The sequence below is a fragment of the Hydra vulgaris genome, chromosome 12 (assembly GCF_038396675.1).
Source record: "Hydra vulgaris chromosome 12, alternate assembly HydraT2T_AEP".
NCBI lineage: Eukaryota > Metazoa > Cnidaria > Hydrozoa > Anthoathecata > Hydridae > Hydra > Hydra vulgaris.
In genome coordinates, this window is record NC_088931.1 from 76,565,782 (window position 1) to 76,589,390 (window position 23,609).

General features: G+C 28.3%; 1 protein-coding gene and 1 long non-coding RNA gene across 2 annotated transcripts; one reads left to right on the forward strand and one right to left on the reverse strand.

The window, feature by feature from the left end:
- Positions 1–6,518, forward strand: LOC136089022 (uncharacterized). Its single transcript, XR_010642719.1, has 4 exons — positions 1–87; positions 3,296–5,955; positions 6,025–6,093; positions 6,338–6,518. It is a non-coding gene; the product is annotated as an uncharacterized LOC136089022 (long non-coding RNA).
- Positions 6,519–8,897: 2,379 nt separating this feature from the next.
- Positions 8,898–11,146, reverse strand: LOC100215805 (carbonyl reductase [NADPH] 3). The gene is given in 3 exon segments (XM_065812059.1): positions 8,898–9,162; positions 10,617–10,877; positions 10,879–11,146. Coding segments are annotated over 3 exon segments (771 nt in total). The 5' UTR covers positions 11,133–11,146; the 3' UTR covers positions 8,898–8,906.
- Positions 11,147–23,609: the final 12,463 nt, after the last annotated feature.

Consider the following 23,609-nt stretch of genomic DNA (forward strand, 5'->3'; position numbering starts at 1 on the left):
AAAACTTTTTAAAAAAAACTAAATAAAAATTTTTAAATCAACATTGCATTGCGTTACGTTTATATTGTGTGAAAATATTTTTAGTATGTAAGTACCACGAATAATGTTTATCTTTCTTTATAGAAATAAGATTAAGATTTGTGCAAATAGACGTATTATTAGGATAATATAATAGTTATTTGAATATAGATCTTGAGTATATTATCTGCAAACAATTAACTGATGAAAGTTCAAATGTTGTCAAAAACCAAGCATGCATGCATGAGACACTACAGTGTCCCACAAAGAAATGCAGGTTTGAAAGTCAAAGAATTCCCAATTTTCTTTGTTAAAAAAGAAAAAAATAGGGTGGTGGTGGTGGGGGAGATAAGTTTCTGTAACTTTTTTTATGCTCCAAAACTTTTAACTTTAGATATAATAAGGTCCTTATGACTTAAGGGACTTACAAACTACATGAGGAACAAAAACAAGATATTAACAGAAACTTTTCAATTTTAAATCTGGAGTACCACAGTGTTATTGGGAATAAAGCCTCTGGGTCCAGTTTTAAAAGTAATATAATCTAAAGTAATGTTTAAATAAAATAGTATACTTTAAAATGCATATAGTTATACATATAACTCCTGATATAGTTATACATATAACTCCTGATATAGTTATACATATAACTCCTGATAGTTAACTATATCTATAACTAGTTATACATATAATTTGTTATGGAAACTTATTTTTTAAGGTTATGCTTGAACAAATTAGTACCAATTAATTCAAATTTAAGATTTAGTTAAAGTTCAAGTTAAAGTTCTTATTTATTCATTGTTTTTGTTAATTTTATATTTATTTGTTCAAATTTGTTAATTAGTACTATTTCTTACTACAGTAAGAATGTTTATCATTGTTAAACGTGACTTTATTTGTTAATTTTATTTTCAACATATTTTGACAACACCCTTTACATTTTAAATGAGACAGCTTTACTTTTCTATTGATGTTAAATTTATTACGTTTCGATAACTCAGATTGTATCCTAACTGAATTATTGTAAGGTTTGTAGGGGTTTGTTGTATATCAAATGGTGTTTTAAATAAAGTAAAAATAATATATATATATATATATATATATATATATATATATATATATATATATATATATATATATATATATATATATATATATATACATATATATATATACAACATGAAAACAATAAAATTGATACAAAATTTCACTTTAAAACGAATACCATTAACATTGTGATGATAATAGCATTAGGAAACTAGTATTTATGTAATAATATTATACTATAAATAAATAGTTTTTTAATTCATTTTATAAAATAGAGACTGACAACTGATAATTAATGGAAATAAATACAAATTATAAAAATCATGTAAACTTCATTTATTATTTCTAAATACTATATTAATGTTAGTCTACAAAGTTAAAATCAATTTAGAGCATTGTTATTAGTTCTTTTGCGATTCGCACTTCCACTTCTGTCTCTCAAATTTATAGAATAGGTGGTCAAAGCTTGCTCAATACGTAGGTTCTCAGCATAACAATGCTTTTTTCTTACACTTTCTAAAGAGAAATATGGCAAATTGATTACTTATTTTACCTAAATCATAGGATCATCTATGCATAATGATGTCAGATGATGACCTGGTTTATTGAACACCTTCACCCTTTATCAAACTCAGTCAATTTTTTGCCATCTCCCATTGAAAATGATGTCAGTTTTTGTTATCGTATTATGATGGTATATCTGAATTGTTAATATAATATAAAAAATGCATATACCATCAATTTTTTTCTGGTTCAATTATACATTTATTCTCAACAGTACTAAAAGTAAAAAAAAAAACACAAATTGTTCTTTCAGATAAGCAAGCTAGTTTCTGAATTTAAATTGTTTTTCTGATGATCCTCTACAGTTTTAAGCAACAAAAGCAAGAAGTTTTTAGACCACATTGTTGGTGTAAATACCTCTAAAACCTGCTCATAGCTAGCATAAATTGTTTTACTTTTTTTTAAATATAAAAATTTACTTTTTTTTTTAATTCAATTTTTTAATTGACATTATTTTGGTCTCAACATTCCCTCCCCATTGTTAATTATTGTTAAACTCACACTGCCCCTCTATCTACTGGCATCATTTATGGATGATCCCATAGCCTAAATACTATATATATATATATATATATATATATATATATATATATATATATATATATATATATATATATATATATATATATATATAATTTTTACTTTATTTACAACACCATTTGATATACAACAAATTCTTACAAAGCTTACAATAATTCAGTAAAATTCAATCTGAGTTATTGAAACGTAATAAATTTAACATCAATAGAAAAGTAAAGCTGTCATCATTTAAAATGTAAAGGGTGTTGTCAAAATATGTTGAAATTAAAATTAAGTTACTAATAAAATCACGTTCAACAATGATAAATATTCTTACTGTAGTAAGAATTAGTACTAGTTAACAAATTTGAAATAATAAATATAAAATAGTGAAAAAACAATGAACAAATAAGAACTTGAACAAAATTTTGAATTTGAATTAATCGGTACTAATTTGTTCAAGCATAACCTTAAAAAATAAGTTTATATAATAAATTTTATGTATAACTAGTTATACATATAGTTAACTATCAGGAGTTATATGTATAACTGCATGCATTTTAAAGCATTTTATTTAATTTATATATTACTTTAGATCATATTACTTTGAATACTGGACCCAGCGACTTTATTCCTAATTACACTGTGGTACTCCAGATTAAAAATTGAAAAGTTTCTATAAATATCCTGTTTTTGTTCCTCAATTTACTTCGTAAGTCCCTTAAGTTTTATGAACCTTATTATATATAAAGTTAAAAGTTTTGGAGCCTAAAAAAAATTACGGAAACCTCCCTATCTCCCCCCTTTTTTAATATTTTTTTTTAATAAAGAAAATTTGACTTTCAAATCACCATTTCTTTGTGGGACACTGCAGTGCCCCATGCATGCATGCTTGGTTTTTGACAACATTTGAACTTGCATCATTCAATTGTTTGCAGATAATATACTCAAGAACTATATTCAAATATCATATGAACATGTTAGAGAATGTTCATATGATATTTGAGCATCACAAATTTAATAATATTGTTGTGATATGTTATATAAATAATACCATAATAGATTATGATATGAAAATAAGATAGGATATAAAGGCAATGATCAAAGAATAAAGTTACTTATAGAAATTTAGATGTTTGTTTATTAGTTTCAGAATATTATATTATGTGTGACCGCGGCCTTCTATAATAACAGGCCTTGACATCGCGCAACAAATTTGTTAAACTGAAGGCCAATTCCTAATACTGTGTTTACATTTTCATCTTTTAACATTAGATGAAAGTTTGTGTTCGCGCTTTTTTAATAAATCTTTAAAATTTGATTAATTTATAAATTAGATAGCGCAACTTCAAGACGATAACGTTGTAAGTTTCAAGGCGTTAACATTGTAAGGTAATAATATTGTCAAACTAACGATTAGTTTTTTTAAATGCCTTTGAAATGCTGTGTATCTCTTTGCAAGTCGAACTATCTCAACTACAACAAAAATATCAATTTATACAACTACAATATCAATTACAACTACAACGAAATTTATATGATTGTTTGTGTATTGACTACAAGTTGCCAAGTATACGGACATTAACACGATTGACTTCAAAAATAAGCTCAATGGAGGACCTAAGTTTCATAAATAGTATTTTTATGAATTTAAATCCATTCAAAAGAACTTCCATACTACTAATTGATGAGGTCTATGTCAAAGCTTCATTACTTTACCAAAGAGGTGCTTTGTTTGGTCAAGCAGTAAACTACCCTGAAAATTTAACTAAAACAATTTTATCATTTATGATTAAATGTCTTTTTGGAGGTCCAGAATTTATATGTAGAGCTCAACCTGTTGCAAATCTTTCCTCTGAATTTCAGTTTGCTCAATGTCAACAAATTGTCTATACAATAAATAATATTGAAAATAGTAAGACACTGGTAATAATTACTGATGGTAACCGTGTAAATCAAAGATTTTTTAGAATGTTTAAAACAGTTGATAGTAAACCATGGTTAACAACATCAGGTATATATTTATCGTATGATTGTGCATCTACTAAAATCTATACGAAACAATTGGTTGACAAAAAAGACTGGGGAACTTAAATTTTTGAACAATAAAGAACTGGCTTTGGCTTAGTGGAGTGATTTAGAAACTATATATAAAACAGAGTGCAATAGTCTTTTTAAACTCTCTAAACTTACAGCTAAATCAGTTTATCCAAAACCAATAGAGAGACAATCTGTAAAGTTTTGTTTGTCTGTTTTTTGCAAAGAAACAGTAGCTGCATCAAGAACGCATCCAGAGATTTAAAATAAAGCATTTGAAGGTACTGCTGTATTTATTGAAAAAATAATTTTTTTTGAATGTTGTTAATGTCAAAGCACCTGGCGCTGGCATTCGGTTTAGAAATGAATTATGCGGAGAAATCCACTCAGTTGGTGATCAACAGTTACAACTGCTACGAGATATTGCTGAACTGTCAAATTTTATGAAACCTACTATGAAAAACAGCTTACGCTAGATACTAGCAATGCAATAGCGCATTCATGTTATGGCTTTATTGATCTTGTATTTACTTTGTTGAGTAATGGAGCAAAGTATGTCTTTTTAGGTTGGTTTTCAACAGATCCACTTGAAAAAGCTTTTTCTAAGCTTTGACAGGGATCTGGAGGTACTTACTTTATAAACGCTAAATCTGTAATTGAAAAAATTAATATTCAACTTACTAAATTGATATTACAACTTGACATTCCTGTTGACGGTATCGATTGTCATACTTGTGACATATGTTTTAGAGATATTTCTACTGATGAAAAAGAACTTCTGGATAATATTACATGATCTTGAAAGCTCAGTTAATAAATCTACATTAGTGGCTATAGTTTACATAGCTGGCTATGTGAAAAAAAGCGAAATAAAAATTTATGATGATTCTACCAATTATTATTATAAATATGGAAGTTATCTGTATTGCCTAAACAGAGGCGGACTTGAAATTCCTTCTGATGCTCTTTTCTAACGGTCAATATTTTGCTTTTTTTTTTTCAAGGTGCTACTGACCCTTTATACAGAACATTTTGTGTTACTCAGTTTTAGTTCATTGCTGCTAAATATTAATTTAAAATCACAAAAAAACAATGCAGAGTATATTCTAATATTCTGCTAAAGAATTACTCACTAATTACCACTCCCAAAATACTAAAGCTATCATAATTTATGTGAAAATTAGTTTGGTAATTAATTATGCTATTTACTTGTTATTTTTTTTATTTTCTCATTAGCCTATATGTCTCTCAATATGTTTGGATTTGTAAATATTTACCCTGTTGAGATATATTGATAAAACTTTTTTTTTGCTTGAATCAACTTTTGTTGGTGTTTTTTATTGTTGGTGATTTTTATTGTTACCATTTTTAGCAAAAAAAAATTAAAAATACAGTTATCTTTTTAATATATAGATATATACTTTGTTATGGTTCTGCTTGTTATTGATACTATTTAATATTACATAAATATTCTTAATGAAATTTGAAATACGAAAAATATGATTATCTTTTAACAACTTTTTGGTTTTCTTTTTATATTTCCGTCTTTACTAGAGATTATTATTAGAAAACATAGACTGCCATTACACCCTACCTAATATAAAAATATATCAATATAAGTAAAAGTGAAAGTTTAATCGGCCTTCAGTTTTTACGGCATTTTGCGCGATGTCAAGGCCTGTTATTATAGAAGGCCGTGTGCGTGACGAAAAAGTAAAGACACTTTTGCATCCAGTGGCTATTGCACCCAACGTCTACATCATTGAAAAAGTAGGTTTTTACATTTTTGTTTTTGTTTCTTTGTTTAACTACTTATCCTAATTGATCACTTTTTTTCAGGATTCTCCTCATGGGTTCAAGCTCATTACGCATAATATGTGTTCAATTACCCATAATACGTTAGTCATTGTAAGTAATAAATTAGGAAATAATTATTTGTGAAATATTGTAGTCATTAATGACTTCAACCTGGCTAATAATTAAAATTGCTCGACTAATAAGGTTCCTTATTAAAATTGCTCTCTCTCTCTGTCTCTCTCTGTCTCTCTCTCTCTCTGGTTCTCTCTCTCTCTCTCTCTCTCTCTATATATATATATATATATATATATATATATATATATATATATATATTTGTATTTATATTTTTTTTTAGAAAATGTTTGAAGAAAGTTAGAAGATACTAAAAACCTTGGTATTATGCAAGCCGAAGCGATTTAATTAATTCAATCGACAAAAAACGGCGTGTAAATCGCAAAAGAAAAAATAATTTTTTTAATATTCATTTTGGATGTATTGATTAATAGCATTTATTTTAAAATAAATTCATTTTGCAACACGTTTTTTAATTTTAAAAAATTTCGTCCTAATAGTTTAGGGTAAATCCCACATAGGTTATAGGTGAAAAACATCACATGTAAAGATCAAAAATGCTACACATTTTGAATACCAAATGGGATAAAGTAGCAAATACCAGATTAAGTTAAGCCTCTCTGAAAGCTTCGATGATTAATTTTAAATTACTATTTAAGTAATTTTTAAATTAAAAGAATTTTTAAAATTATCATAGAAGCATTCGGACTTTCATTTGTCTAGTATTGACTACTTTTATACCATTTGGATTAAAATATATGTGGCATTTAAGATCTATAACATGTAGTATTTTCCACCTATATCCCATGTAGTATTTACCACATAAAACCCATGTGGGATTTACTATATGAAACCCACATGGGACAAAATAATAAACCCCATATGGGTTACATATGGTAAAAACCCACGCGTATCCCATATGGGATTTACCATATGGAATCCATGTGGGATTTACCATATGAAACCCACATGGGACAAAATAATAATCCCCACATGGGTTACATATGGAAAAAATCCACGCGTATCCCATGTGCGCTTTTTCACTGGGTTGTTTCTTCTTTTGTCAAGTTCAAATTAGTAATAAATATTATAAACGGATAAGCAACCAATAAACTCTTTACACTTTTATTGACCACTCAAAAGATTTTGATACTGCGAAATAACTGTGTAGAAAGCATTACTGGCGGCATTTCACAGGGATCTACTTTATTATTTATTACCTTAATTTACTTGTCTATCCAGCGGGCACAGTACGCGCGTTACTCAACTCACATACGTCCTAAGGATGTGAAACGTTAATCAGACGTTGTAAGAACGTTGTACGGACGTCTGTCTGTATGTTTTTTAGAATAAAACTTAAACTTTTTATACCCAATCTCAACAGTATGAATAGAAAAAATTAAGTTTCTAGGTGAAATACTCGATGAAGAAATAAGTTGAAAAGAACACGTTAATTCAGTATAAAAAAAGTTTAAAAAACATTGGTTTTTTACAAAATTTTAAATTAATTTTAAAAAACAGTTTGATTATAACATCTCAAATTCGCGTACATAAAAAGTAAAGTTATGAAAAATCTTAAAAGTCAAAATCTTAAAAGTCATATAGCATTTTACTTATTTTTGAACAGCTGTGGCGCAGTGGTTTGAGTTCTGGCTCAGAACCCAGAAGTCCGAGGTTCGACGCCGGCTCTTTCCCAATTACATTGGTAAGCCTGAACGTCCTTGTTAAATGTTCTTCCGCGATGCTCTGTAATAAGACCGTAAGGACTCCTGGGAGTATCTTATTAACTAGAAGCAAAAAATAAATTGTATTTTACTTATTTGATTAAATTATACAAAATAAACAAATGACGGCAATGGATGTTGAAACTGTTGACTTTCAAGTCACAATATAGATAAAAAAATTTGTGTTTAAGGAAAAATTATTGGTGAGCCCGAGCACGACAAATATAAATGATATAAATACAAATGGATGAATGGTTGAAGATATTATTCAAAAAAATGTGTATTTTTTTCTAACTGTTCTACAAGGAGCTAAAAACAACTTTATCATAAAGAAACAGGATAAACAAAGCAACTTAACAAAATCTGAGGATATGGTGCAACTGAACAAAATCTGAAGACATGGTGAATCTAATTTGTAAATGTTTGAATTTTGAGACAACATCAGTTAAAACTTTCGTAGCCCACAAAATGTTTTGAGATTCATCCTTCAAGAAAAAAAATGTTAAAAGGTATATTGTAGCTTGCCAATAGACACCTCATTGAAAGAATATTAGACTGTTTAGACCAAATGTTTTTTATTCATTAAATAACTCTGATTACTAATATTATTTAAATAATTTTATGAAAACTAGAGAATGTTTTTCGACCATTTTTTAAATCTTGTTTGATCATTTTGTTTCAATGGTTGCAGAAAACTGCAAAAAAAAGTATTTTAGACAGTTTCTTTTTCAGCTTTAAAATCAATTCCTTTTTTAGCCTTAAAACCATATGTCAATTATAAATCTAATTCTTCAAAAGATTTAGTTTATAATTAAAACTCTAATGTAAAAAAATTAAACCATTTAAAATAGTAGCTTAGAAAGTTGGTGCACTTGCAAGTGGTGAAAGAGTTTTAACAACTACCGGTATACTTTGCATGAACTCTGTAGGTAAGTTTATACCTTGCATTATACTATTTAAGCAAATAAAAATAAACGATTTCTTAAAGAAACAAACACCAGTGAGTATTTTAGTTCCCTAAAAACGGGCTAATGACTAAATTATAGTTATAATAATAAATTTCAACAAATAGCTTAAAAAAATATCATTATAAAGAAGATATGTATTCTTGTAAAATTAATTCAGTTTTTATAATGGAGGATACGATACAACATTCTTTAATTTATGATAACTCCCCATTGGTACCCAACTATCTGTCACCGGAAGAAGAGCTAAATAAGTAGGCGTATCAGCACCTTCATCTGGAGTGATCATGTCAAAGTACCTCCCACCATTCATGTCTGTATCAACAATACCTGGATGACAGGAGTTTACAACAATTTTTAAATCTGGATTTTTATCAAACTCACGTTGTTGAATTTGTGTCAAAATTGAAACACCAAAACAATTTTAATAGCTCCAAGAGGTCCAAACCTCAAGTTTTGAAGCCAGAACTCTAACCACTACGCCACGGCTGTAATAAATGTTTATTTTTTTAATGCTTTTAGAAGTTTAAAAAAACTGTCGTTTTAGATTGGGAAAAAGTTTTAATATAGCATTTTTCTTTCCAAAATTTTATGACACATTGGAAAGATTTACAACATCTGAAACTGTTGAAAAAAGAAACTGTAATCTTGGTAAACAAACATGTGTTAAGAAGTACCGAAATAGTGATAATGTCGTAATAATCGTATCAAGTAATAAGATGCCATAAGGTATAGAAGTGGAAATTTTTAAATTTTAAACACTGAGTTAAGTGATCCTTAAGAACCAAATGAATTTAAAACCTTTTTTGATATACCTTGAAAATGGAATACCAAAAAAGGTTTAATACTGATACACAACACGCTACATGTGTGTATGAAGATACACATCACATTAGTTTTAAAATGAAACCACTTGGTAAATCTAGTTAAGGAAACATTAAGAACTTGAAATTATTGGTTGTCAATTTTGTGAAATAGAAAAAAAATTTAAATAAGATTGTTACAATTTTATAACACTGGAATGCCTTTCCAGACATGTTTCTCTACTTTTGTTATTATCGAAGATTTTACGAAGATGTTAATAAAGTTCTTAATGAATTTTAATATGATATTGGAAAGATGGTAGCTGCTATTTTAAGAATCATAAAGAAACTAGCTTTTTTTTTCTGCTTTAAAAACTGGTTAAACTGGTTAAAAACATGTTAATCAATTTAGTTAGTTAACATTTTTAACTTAAAAAAATAACACTCCACAAAGCTGTAGACTGTATTAAAACTATAAACGATACCCTCAATGCAACAATATTTTTGAGATATTTTAATTTGTATTAGAAAAGATAATTTTTTTTTTAATCTTTTGTTAATCTCACCATAAAAATAGGGTTTAATCAAGTCTCATTAGATAGAATTGAAGTTTGTCGGAAAATATTCAAAGAAATAGGAAAAAAGACTGATTTAAAATAAGAATAGTTTAATCAAAATTTTAACTTATATCTTTATAAAAATTATAAAATGTACATAAAATTAAACTAATGTTTAATTTCTGTCTTAAATAAAAGCATTATAATTATATTTTTTCTATGCAAAAAAGATTTTTTTACAGTACTGAAAGTTCTGCAGCTAAGAATAATTAATTTTTCCTACCTACAGCATTGCCCAAATAATTATATAATGTCGTCTTGGCTATAGATATATATATAACAAAAATCGCAGTACTTTTTTGTTTCAAATCTGACCGAAAAAATTAATTAAAGGTTTTTACGTTCTTATTGCAGAGCACCGTAGAAGAGCTTTTAACAAAGAAGCTCACACCTTCTTCCTTACCAGGGTTGCTTATTTAGCTAACCTTGACGGACATTCTGAGCTCTAACTACTGTGCTACGGCTTTTATGATCATTTTAACAGTTGACAAAATGGAAATAACATATATACCATCAACAGTTAAGTTTTTGTCTCTAAACTGCTCTTTACGATTATCAGATAATCTTTCATAAGCAAGTTCACCTGCTAAGCTTGACAAATGAACAACTCTAGAATTAGGTTTTAAAATCGGAAATAGAGAATCACAAACTGATATTACACCCAAAAAATTTGTAGTAATTGTAACCTCTGCTTCTTCTGAACCACCTAATTTAGTCTAAACCACCATATTTTGAAAGTAAATGATCACGTAAACACTGTATACTACTTTGATCTGTGATATCAAACTGATGATACTGAGCATGCAGATTTAATGCTGCTAGTTCTTGAACAGCTTTAAGTCCAAGTTCTTTATTCCTTGATGTTAAATACACAATTTTTTCTTCTTTTTCCTGCAAAAGAAGTTTTACTATTGATTTACCAATTCCTTTGTTTGATCCAGTAACAACAAAAACTCGTTGTGATGACATTTCTAATTTATTTTAACAATATGTTATTACTGTTTAAACCATGACATACATTTTTGACATAAAAAATTTGTTTATATATGATGCTAATCAAATAAGATTTAAGCGGTTTTTTTAATCAATTTCTCAAAAAATATATTATAATGACAATAGGAGAAAGTAAAAAATAAAGTTAAAGTTAAGTTAAAAATAATAATAAAAAAATTTTAGGAATAAAAAATTTTTTAGCGCGTTTAAAACTTCAGGAATATGAAATTCCACTTTAGGGTTTCATATTCCTGAACTTTTAAACGCGCTAACTCGAGAAGGTTTAAATATTCGTGAATGTAGACTGAAAATAATACAAGAATAAAAAAAGTTTGCAAAATATCAATTACCTATTGATAAAATAAACTTTAAATAAATTTATTTATAAATCATAAATAAATACATATTCAGCTTGATAACCACAAAAAATAATTTATCCAAATATAAATAATTTTTTTTTATGAAACTTGAAAAAAAAAAGTTGAAGGTTGTCAGTTGAGGAGTCAGAAAGAGTTGAAAAGTTGAATTTTCAGAAGTTAATGCAAATGAAGAGCGTTGGTCTTCGAAGGTGACTTTAATAAAGCGGTTAGAAATAAAGGATTTAATAATCTCAAAAAACTTTCCCTGATATGACCACCATATGAAGCAATCTTATGGAGAAAACCAGCATGCCAAACTTTATCCAAAGCTTTAGGTATTTCAAGAGCAATACCCCTTGTCTTTTCACCTCCATCTAATGCAAGTTAGAACCTTTTAATTACAGCTGTTAGCAAGTCAGCCGTTAAGCGAGAAGATCAAAACTTTATTGATTGTCTGACTGCTAGTTATTTGACTCAAGATGGACTCTTTGAAATTTGTTGATCAAATACTCAAAGAATTTCCTAATAACAGATAGAAGACTAATTAGACAATAGTTGGAGGGGTCAGAATGTTTTCCTGAGTTTTTGAATATTGGAACCACAGATGCCATTTTCCAGCAGATATAAAAACAAGATTTAGCGAAGCACTTTTTAAATATTAAATTCTCTCTAAAAATATTTAGAAAATATTTATGAAAGAGAGTTCTGGAGAATACTATTGTAAGAATATGACAGGAATGTTGTCTGGAACTCAAGCCGTAGAAGAGTTTAATTGATATATGAGTTTAGCAACGGATGCTGGAGTGGTTTAAATGTCTAATAATGGATTAACCTGTTTAACTGAAATGGCAGGAAGAGTTTGGTCATAAGATTCAAGAGTCAAATTAAAAGAAAAGTTTTTTTTGCTAAAAGTTCAGTCTTATCCTTCGGAGAGGTAATAAGATCAGTCCCATGAATGAGGGATGGTATGTTAAACCGATCTTTGTTAATGACACTGTTGAAGAGTTTTCCAAAATTTTTAGATTTGGTAATTCCAGAATAATGGAGCCGGATTTTTGTTTTCAACTAATTTCTTTCGTTATTTCCCAGGTTCGTTTTGAGCTATGTTTATACTTACTTAGTAGTTTAGAGTAATATATATATATGTATATATATATATATATATATATATATTTTTTTTTTTTTTTTTTTTTTTTTTTTTTTCGTTTATACGAGTTTTTTTTAAACAAATATTTAAAACCCTTAAGATAAAAACTAAATAAAAACATTTTAAAATTAAAACTTATTGATAATCCAATGTTTATATGACTTATTTGAATTGATTGTTATTTTAATAAAATGAACATTGGCATCGTAGATAGATTACAATGTGCTGAAAAATTGTTGTGAATAGAGTTAGCATTCTCGTTAAAATTTATATACTTTCAATGAAGGAGTGATAATTGTTCTTTAAACTGGTTAACATTGATATGGTTAAAAGGACGTTGACTAAATGTTAAAAGGACGTTGACTAGATGTTTGGCTTGATTTAATCTTTGTTGAGGGCTTACAATTAAATGAATATAGGAAAGTTATCAGAAATATCATTATTAAGGATATCTGTTTTAATAATATTACCGATAAGAGTAGCTGTATTAATTCTTAGTCTTGTTGGACTATTTATTAACCGCTTCTAATTCAGAAATCTAGTCATAACAATTTTTAACTTTAATCTTCATTATAGGAATATGCATTTATGTTAAAATCTCCTTAAAACAATATCTTTTTTTTTTTTTCTTTAGTGCTAAAAATTCTGCTTAGGTTCTCGCTCACACTACCAGGTAGATAACAACAGCTTAAGAGAATGTTTTTTAATTGATTGTTAACAATTTTAGTAGTAAAAATTTCTTTGTTATTGTCTAAAGTCTAAAGCACTCAAGTTATTTCAAATGTCATGCGCTATATTCCTTCACGTAGATAAAATTTTACCACTATGTCTATTTATTTGTCTCACTTGAGGTATTAGTTTTAAATAGTTGCTTCAGACATGGAAGTGAATGAACGTTTTTTTTTTTCAGTGTAAAAAATAATAATAATAAAAGTTAAAGTAAAAAATATTTGTTATTATCTTTTATTTCATGGATATTATCAAAATGGATAAATATAAATACTTCAAAATCTCAATAAAGTTAGTGAAGCAAAACTTCTGAATAAAATAAGGAGATGTTTCAGAAACAGCAAAAGGACATTTTGAAATTGATAATCAAAAACTTGAAAATAACAAATGAACCAATCGACGAATTACTAAATGAAAAACCGATCAAGAAAATTCAAACAATTTCAGAAGTACAAAAAATTTCAAAAAGACATTGAAAAAAGTTTTCTCAAGATTACCATGATAAAAAGTTTAGTGACTTAGAGAAAAAATTTATTCAAAATCTAGTTTAGGAAAAGAAGATAAAATAAAAATTCGACAACTTGAAGATCGACAAATGGAAACAACATAAGATTCGATAGAATTACCGAAAACGAGTCCGAAAGTTGGGAGGATTCAGAAATTAAAGTAATAAACATATTTGAAAATAATCTTAATGTAAAAAGAGTAATAATAGAAAAGAGCACCCTAGTAAAAAAAAGACGTCGAACCGTTGTTGTAATTTGGTTGGATTTTGGTCGCGACGCAAGTTAACTAAATTCCAATTTAAACATTTGTATATCAAACGTTGGAACAACGTCGGAAAAACGTTATCATCTAACGTCTTATATGTTACAGAGTTATTCATTTTTATATGCGCGTTTATTCATACTTATATGCGCGTTTATATGCGAGTCAACTACTCATAAAATCTCTAATATAAATTTATATTGTTGTAAAATCTTAAAATTAACATTAATGTATTTATAATAATGCGGTCTTTGTGAAGGTATTGGAAATGTACGCCTACGTAATTACATGTATTTAAAGTTATTAATATAATGTTTTACGATTTTCAGACAACTGTAAAATTGTTGGCGCACCTCTTAGCGAAACAATAACATAGATGCTGTTAGAAATAAATCCAGTTTCATCCACATAAATACGTTTTTCATTTGAAATTCTGTTAATTTTATTAATTTTCCTTGCAAATGCATAGCGTGCATCAATAACTCGTGTTGAGTTCTTCTGGCACAGGCACAACACGCTTTCTTGATAAATCCGAGCGTTTGAGTTTTCTTGAAATAGTAGACTAAGGCATGTTAAAGCCTGCTGCAGAAAGATTTTCTTTTAATGCTTCTTGCGTAAAAAGCTTGTTTTCTTGTACGCATAATTCGATAATATTTTTTATTTGAGCGTTTATATGTCTTTTACCTCGTTTTTTATCAGAAAACGACTTGAATGCAGTCATGTCGTTCAATTTTCCTCTGTTAAACTTGATGACAAAATTTTGAACTGTGCGCTTAAATAAATTAAGAGAAGTGGAAATGCTTGTTGTAGATTCATTCCTTTTAACTTAACGCTTAAGCATTTCAAATTGCTTTTTTGTAACATTTTTCCTTGTTTTAAGTTTGGCACTGCTATTTTCTCTTCCATCCATAGGGTAAATATTTGATATTAATAATAATTATAAATATTTTAATTTAAATCTAGATAAATGAATAATTAGATAAATAATAACTTAATCAATCAAGATATTTAATAATAAAATTAAACAAAGACCTAATACTTAAATTAAACCATCATCGAATGCAAAAAGTCTTCGTCTTACATATTTTTAACATCGTTTACCAGGAAACATGAAAAATTTGTTTTGAAAAAACAAATTGTTTTTTTAAAACAAATTGCTTGAATATGCTTTTTTTAAAACGCATATAAGAATGAATAAATACGCATATAAGAATGAATAAGTGCGCACATAAGAATGAATAACCCTGTAACATTAAAACGACGTTGGAACAACGTTGGTTGTTTAACGTAAAACCAACGTTAGTCTGATTAACGTTAGAACGACAATGAAACATCGTTGCTATTTTTACCTTTTTACTTTTGACATCAAAGCGATGTCAGTATTCCAACTTAAACACAACTTGATTTTACAAAACAAAAAAAACTTTTTCGCATTTTCGAAATGGTTGAAAACCGTTATCGAAAAAAATCTTATCTTTAATCTGGTTTTTAGGCATTATAATTTGTAATACTAATATTTATTACATTATTTCGTTATATTCTACTGTCAAATTATATATCAAATTTTTTTTGTCATTTTAATGTTAAATTAAAAGTTACTAAAACTTTTATTTGATTTTCAAAAGTTGATGAAATTTTTTTATGTTTTGTATACTTCGTATTTATTAATATAACTTATATAGAGTAAAAATTTCTAACATATATAATATTTCACATAATATTTTATTAACAAATAAATAATGCAATGATGGGTTTTGTAAATACCCAATATTAAACTATTTAATAGTTTAATTAAATGTCAATAAAAATACAGAGTTTATTTTTTATGACATTTAATTCAGCTGTTTTAATACATGATATCCTTTTATTTATTTGGAAAATTTTTGTTATTTTTGTTTTTTTGCAGAACTAGAAATTAACTCATAAGCTTCCTTATAACTTGTGTAATGTGTTTCTTTTATGAACTTGTATAGTATTTTATATAATACTATACAAGTTTATAAAATAAGGAATAAAATTATAGAATTTGTATTGTTATCTAATTTTGTATTTATATACATATATATATATATATACATATATATATATATATATATATATATATATACATTTAATAGTGCTTTTATTAATTACATTTATTAAGAAAAGTAGCATATGTTAAGTATTACTTAAAGTAAAGATAATAATTTGCTTTCTTATTCAATATATAGTTATATAATGCAGTTAATCTTAAATTGTTCATCATTTTGTAGATTAACTAATATAAATATATAAACAGTTTAAAAAAAAATTGATTTGTATAAATTTCAAATTTTTAAAATTAAATTTACTGATAAAAGCTTTATGACATGCTATTCCTACCATATTATAACTGACACTGGCTCGCACAAATTTGAGTCTCAAGTCACGAACAAGGGTAAAAAATTAATTTTTTCGTGTTTTTGTATTATTTTGTTTTTATTTATTTGTTTTTTAATGTTATTTGACTCCTCATTACTACCAGGTACGTGGTATGGATTGAACTCAGAACTTCTCATTTATGAAGTAAGCGCTTTGCTATTACACCACTACCGCATAATTAAGTGTTCATTTTTGTTTTTTCAGTAATAATTTATTATTAGCTATTGTTTTCAATATGTTAATTTCAGTACTTGGTAGTACAAAGTGTTTCCTCTGAAACCAAAATTTAAAATTGTTTTTAGGAATAGAAAGTCATATCCAACAGAAACAGCAACATCTAAATTTTACACCAGAAGTTAGTCATAATAATGGATTGAGCGTTCACTACTTCTTGCGAAAGACCATTCAATGGGGCGACAATTCTATTTGAAAAAAAGTTATATCACTCCTCACAGTTTTTTTATCATCAGACGTTCTAGTTTATGGTTATGGCCTCTTAGAATATACTTATCTTTACTTTTTGAAAATTTTTGCGGGACAACAAAACTGACAAGCTAGAGTTTACGAGTGATTTTGAATTGCTCGATAAGGTTTGCTCTTTTGCGGCGTTTTTCAAGAGTTGTTAAACCGAGCCGTTAGAGTCGATCTTCATAGGACAGGTGTTTAATAGTTGATATTGTTTTTGTTGCTCGATGTTGGACTTGCTCGAGAATGGCAATGCCTGATTTTAAATGCCGTGACCAGGCTTGTACAGCAAACTCAAGATGGGGGCGAATATAAGTGATATACAGAGTGCGCCATAAATAAAAACTGCGACTGCAAAATGTTTTTTTAAGTTGCCCTAGCATTCTATTTGCTACTGATGCGGCTGACTCTATTTGCGGTCTGAGATTAAGGTCATTCGAGACCATCACACCAAGGTCTCTTTCGACTGCGGTTTTTTTGAGAGGATGACGGGTGCCGTCGACGTTAGACATTGAGCATTTGTACGTTGACTTGTTACATCCGCACCCAACATGCATTACTTTGCATTTCTCAACGTTGAAGTGCAAGAGCCAAATATGTGACCATTCCACTGCTCTGTCAACGTCATCTTGGAGAGTGATGTTGCCCGACTCCTTTTTAATTATCCCTGTTATTTTGATGTCATTGGCAAACAATTTCAAATGATGAGTAATTCTGTCTGGCAGGTCATTTACAAAGATTACAAATAGCAATGGGCCAAAGACTGAGCCTTGAGGCACTCCACTAGTGACTGCTTTCCATTCAGAAGTAATGCCGTTTATAACCACTTGTCGACATTGATTGTTTAGCCAAGCTGCGATCCAGTCAACGAGAGCGCCTTGAAAACCATACGCTCTCAGCTTATGAAGAAGGCGTTTATGTGGTACTTTGTCGAACGTCTTTGCAAAGCCTGTGTAAATGACGTCTACTGCGTGTCTGCAGTGAGTTGCTTTCTTCATGATGTCCCGAGTTTTTAAAAGGTTTGATACGCATCCCTTAAGATGAACAAAGCCATGCTGGTTTGGAGAAATTAAACCATTAGCAACGCAGTGTTCCATTATTCTTTTTTGTAAAATACTTTCCATGATTTTGCAAGGTATGGAAGTGAGCGAGACTGGCCGGTAGTTGGATGCTTTTAGCCTACTCCCCTTCTTGAAAATAGTTGTTACATTCAATTTTTTTCACAAGTCAGGAACTACACCAGTTGAAAACGAGCACTTTTAGATAAGCGAAAGAGGCTTGGCAAAGATAACTGAACATTTACTAAGGACCCGTGGATGTAAGTTACGTAGCCGATTGATTTTCTTTCATCAAGGTTGTTTAGGTATTTTTGTACTATATCGATAGAGAAACTTGCTGTATCGATAACACAAACTGCTTATGTTATCGATACTTGCCCTGACGAGTAGCTCTTCGTACTTCTGCCTACCAGCTTTGACCACTGTATTTCTTCATTTATATTTTTATTTGTTAAATATATATTTAGAACATTTTGCACTATCAAAAACTACAAAGATTTTGTTAATTATTACTTTAATATTACTTATTATTAAATGATTAATTTAATACATTAAATGAGTACATAGTATATTCACATAAGTATATTTTTAGTATATTCATATAGTATATTCACATATTGCATGTGAATATTTATATAACGCAATAATAATATAATACAAATGTCTATAAAAATAATAATAATAGATTAAAAAATGCTACAAAATTGTTTCTTAGGAACATTTTGAAGCATTTTTATTATAGAAGTTCATTTCCTAAAAGATAAAAAATGTTAATTTGAACTATAAAAATTGTCGAAACTTTAGTAAAATTTTTGTATTTATAATACTATTAAGTATGTCAAAAGCATTAAATATATTATTATCAATACATGAATAAATTGTAAAAAGTAAATAATTTATTTATAAATATATATATATATATATATATATATATATATATATATATATATATATATATATATATATATATATATATATATATATATATATATATATATATATATATATATATATATATATTAGCTGTTATAAATATATATAAGTTTATATATTTGTGCTTACAGATAAACAAGTATAAATATATGGTGATATCAAGATCAAATATATGGTGAAATTGGCTAATTCTTTGATAACCAGTTTATTAGAAAATGATAGTTACTGAAGTTTTATTGGTGATTTTATCTTTTGGGCAGTTCCAATAGTTTTGATTTTTTTGAAAATGGTTCTATGTTATCTTTAAGTAAACTCTTTTTAAAAAGTGCTGATTTTAGTTAACCCTTTTCACTCTGATAATTGTCCTGATTTTTAATGTTTAACATTGTTCAGTGGTCAGTTAAACATTTAGTTTAGAAAATTTGATGTATAGTTTGACTATAGAATATAATGAAATAATGTAATCCTCAGAATTAGGGTCGGCATTCGGCAATGCCGACCTAATTGCCGACCTGAAAGTGTTTGAGGTCGGCAAAAAGTTGCCGACCTCGTTTCTATATTTTATGGTAAAACCTTTGTATCGAATAATTTTTGCTGATCTGATGCCAACCTCTAAAAGATTGAGGACGGAAAAGTATTGCCGACCTCATTTTTCCTAATTCCGAGGGTTGAATAATGTAATAACCTTGTTCAGTGGCCAGTTCAACATTTTTCATTAAATGATTTGCATGTCTTAATGAGGCAACATGGGCTTAGGAAATAAATGTTACTAAAAACACCTAATCATGTGAATATTGAAAAAATATTGTGACCACATTTACTATGCATTATTCTCATCTCATCTTAGATATTGATGTCAAGTTTGGGGTCAAGTTGGAAATCGCTAAATAATAAGTTACTATCGTCAATCCATTAGAAAAATAAACTTTCAACCAAATAAATCAGATACATCGAAGTCCTTCAAAAAACTTTTCATTCTAACATTTCTAGCGCAGGTAAAGTATACTAATCTTCTTTGAGTTGTTGACTCCTTAAATAAAAGCTTACCATCTCCTATAACAAACTTGTTTACAGAAGGTAGACTCTTACATTCCTACTCTACTAGAAATATACACAATAGAAAACTAAAAGTACCATCTTTTAAAACCCAGAAGTATGGTAAAAATTTTATTGTTCATCAGTGCGTCTGTGAATGGAACAGGAGCCTTGCATGCATTTTGAATGAGTCCAAAAAACTATATCCTAAAATACCTTTACTTCATCTAAAACAATGTCAATTTTAAAAAGTTCAGAAAAACTTATTTTCTAACTTTTAGACATATTATCCTTACGATTAAAATATTATCCTTACGATTAAAATATTATCCTTACGATTAAAATATTATCCTTACGATTAAAATATTCTTTTAATTTTCTTTTCGTCGTTACTACAATTATCATCAGTACTTTTTGTTTATTTTTTTCTTTTTATTATTATTAAAACCTGCAAATTATGATTTCAACATGTTTGTTTTAATGTATGTTCTTTAATCTAAGTGTTAACGGTCCATATGTTTCAATGTATGTCTTTGCTTATTATTACCTATATTATGTTTAAAAATTGATGTCACTCCTTTGATCAGATTTCTGTATGAGTGACACCATCCTAAATAAATCATTAACTTATTATTATAAATAATTTCATGCTCATAACTACGATAATAATATTAGTTATTATTATTATTTTTTCATTGTAATTATTGTAAACATACTTATTATTACTATTTCTATAATTTGTATTAACTTTATTTTAATTTTTTGTTATTACAATATATTATTATTATTGCTATTATTATTGTTATTATTATTGTTGTTATTATTACTACTACTGTTATTATTGTTATTATTATAAAAATGATTTACGGAAATAAATAGTTTGTTGTTGCTGCTGTTGTTGTTGTTGTTGTTGTTTCTTATTAAATCTTATATCTTATTAATTATACCTTATTAAAGCATTATTGTTTAAAAATAAGTTAAACCATCTTTACGAAACCATTATTCTGTCAAAACGTCTTTACATAGGTATTATTGTTTATTAGGGTGGGTCGAAAATTTTTTTTTCACAAAACCAGTTTAATAGTGAAAATGTGCTGTCTTATTGATTCAGTTACAAATTTGTTAATTCTTCTTCTTTTTTTTTTAGTGTAACAGCCTGCGTATCGTTCCCGAAGTTTGATATAAACGTATAAAAAAGTGGTTTGAAGCCACTTGAGCGTAAATCACTTAACAAACTTACTTTGTGAACTAAGCGCATATTATTGTGTTACTGTTAAGTGATATAGAGTTATTGAGTCCACCGTGTTTACAAATAATTTTGCTTTTATTACTTTAGGAGGGTACTTAAAAGTGGTTGCGTACGTATTGCGTCATCTTATAGCGTAATTGTTTAGTTCGGTTTTAGTGCGACAAAAATATTATAAGAATACAGTTGTGTGTGCGTTTACATTCGTTACATAACTTTCTCTACACTAACTAATAAATTATTAAGGAAACTAGAAAACAAAGTTATCAGTGCCCTATATTCGAGAGTGTACAAGATATTAAGGACAATGTATTGCCTACCTACGAAGATGTCATGAAATATTACGAATGGAATAGATTACAACTTAAAATTAGCTGAAATACTATAAAAAAACCGTCATTTTTAGATATTGCCGAGCTGTGCTTCAAAAAGTAGAAGCTGTTTGGAGAAGATCGTCCCTTCGTACGGTTTCACACCCAAGAGTAATTCAGCTATTAAAGGCTTATCATTTAAAGTGCAAAAACCTCATCAAAGTTTAAAAAGATTATCTGCTGATCAAAAAATGGACTTTCATGTAAATGTAAACAAATTCAACTTTGTTGTTGTCCGAGAAAAAAAAAAGCTACTAAAAGCAGCAGCTGTGATTGTTTCTTCAGTATTGCACGATATATCTTCGGATATTAAAATGGTCAGAAATCAAAAATACGGAGGGAAAGGAAAAAAAAGAACGTAATTAATTATATAAACAACAAACGCAGCTTCAATTACCTGCTTTATACTTTGATGGACGAAAAGACAAGACGCTAAATATTGTGAAGAAAGGAGCAAAAAGGTTCAGAAAAACAGTGGTTGAGGAACATGTATCTGTTGTTTAAGAATCAGGTTCAGTTTATATATTGGTTACACTTCGCCAGTTTAAGGTACTGCCAAAAGTAACAAAGCATCAATTAATGCGCTTCTCTCGTCGCAAAAAATTAATCTAGATGATTTGATGGCAATTGGTTGCAATGGTGCGGTCACTAACACAAAAAAATTCAAAGGCGTGATCAAACCTTCGAGAAAAGGCTTCAACGCCCCTTACAGTGGATTATTTGCATGCTACATTTAAAGGAATTGCCTTTAAGACATTTATTTATCAAATTAGACAATGTTACCACTGGCCCATCCTCACATGCTGGTCCTATTGGCAAATTATTAAAAAATTGTAAAAAATTACCAATAATAAACTATAAAAAAATACAAAGCGAACTCAGATCTTCAAATTTGAAGAAGTCAAATTTGAAGATCTGAGTACAGATCAAAAATACTTATATGAAATAACAATGGCAGTTATTAGCGGCAAATGCTCTGATAATTTAAGTAATAGATCCCCGGGTAAGATGTCCCATGCCCAATGGCTAACAAAAGCAAATAGAATATTACAACTATATATTTTTACATCAAATCCATCAAATGAATTAAAACTATTAGCTGAATATTGTGTTAAAGTATATGCTCCAGTATGGCTTCAAATAAATACAAATACAACTTGCAATGATAGATCTAAGAACTTTTGAAAGTTAATTAAATGTTCTGGAGATCTGGTAGCACAGTTTAAACTAATATTAGATCCCGTAATTCAACGTAATGCCTGTTTTACCCACCTATATTTACTTTATTCAAAATCATCTTGTACTTTATTTATTGTAATAGCTTTCTATATATATTTTAATAAAAACAGTTTAAACTAATATTAGATCCCGTAATTCAACGTAATGCCTGTTTTACCCACCCTGAAAATTTGCTTCTGTCGATGTTATGTGATGAACACAAAACAGTAAGGGAACTCGCTGCCATGAGGATACTTAAAGCACGAAGCTCACCTCATACAGGAAAACGAGGTTATTGAGTCTCAGGGTGGCTAAAACTTCACTTGCTTAAAGCTACCATTTCATACGCAGGCAGTCGAACGCTCTATGAAAATAATGACGGAAGCATCTATGTTCTTATGCAATAAAAAATCAATAGAAGGTTTAATACGAGCGAGACATCCATAAAATGGATGTTTTGCTCGTATTAAACCATGCATCCAGAAAACTTATGCCCCGATTTGACAGTTAACAAGATTTTGTGGTCAAAACATAATCAGTTAGATTTTGTTTTAACGATAAGTACGGGAGGGTTACAAACTATGATAGGGCGTAATGGCTTTTTCATACATTAGGTGAAATAAGTTTTGCTTAATCCATAGTCAATAGAATATAACTATGGTCTGGAATGGGAAGCTGAATAAGCGCGAACTGGTATAAGTGCGAACTGGCATAAGTGCGAAGC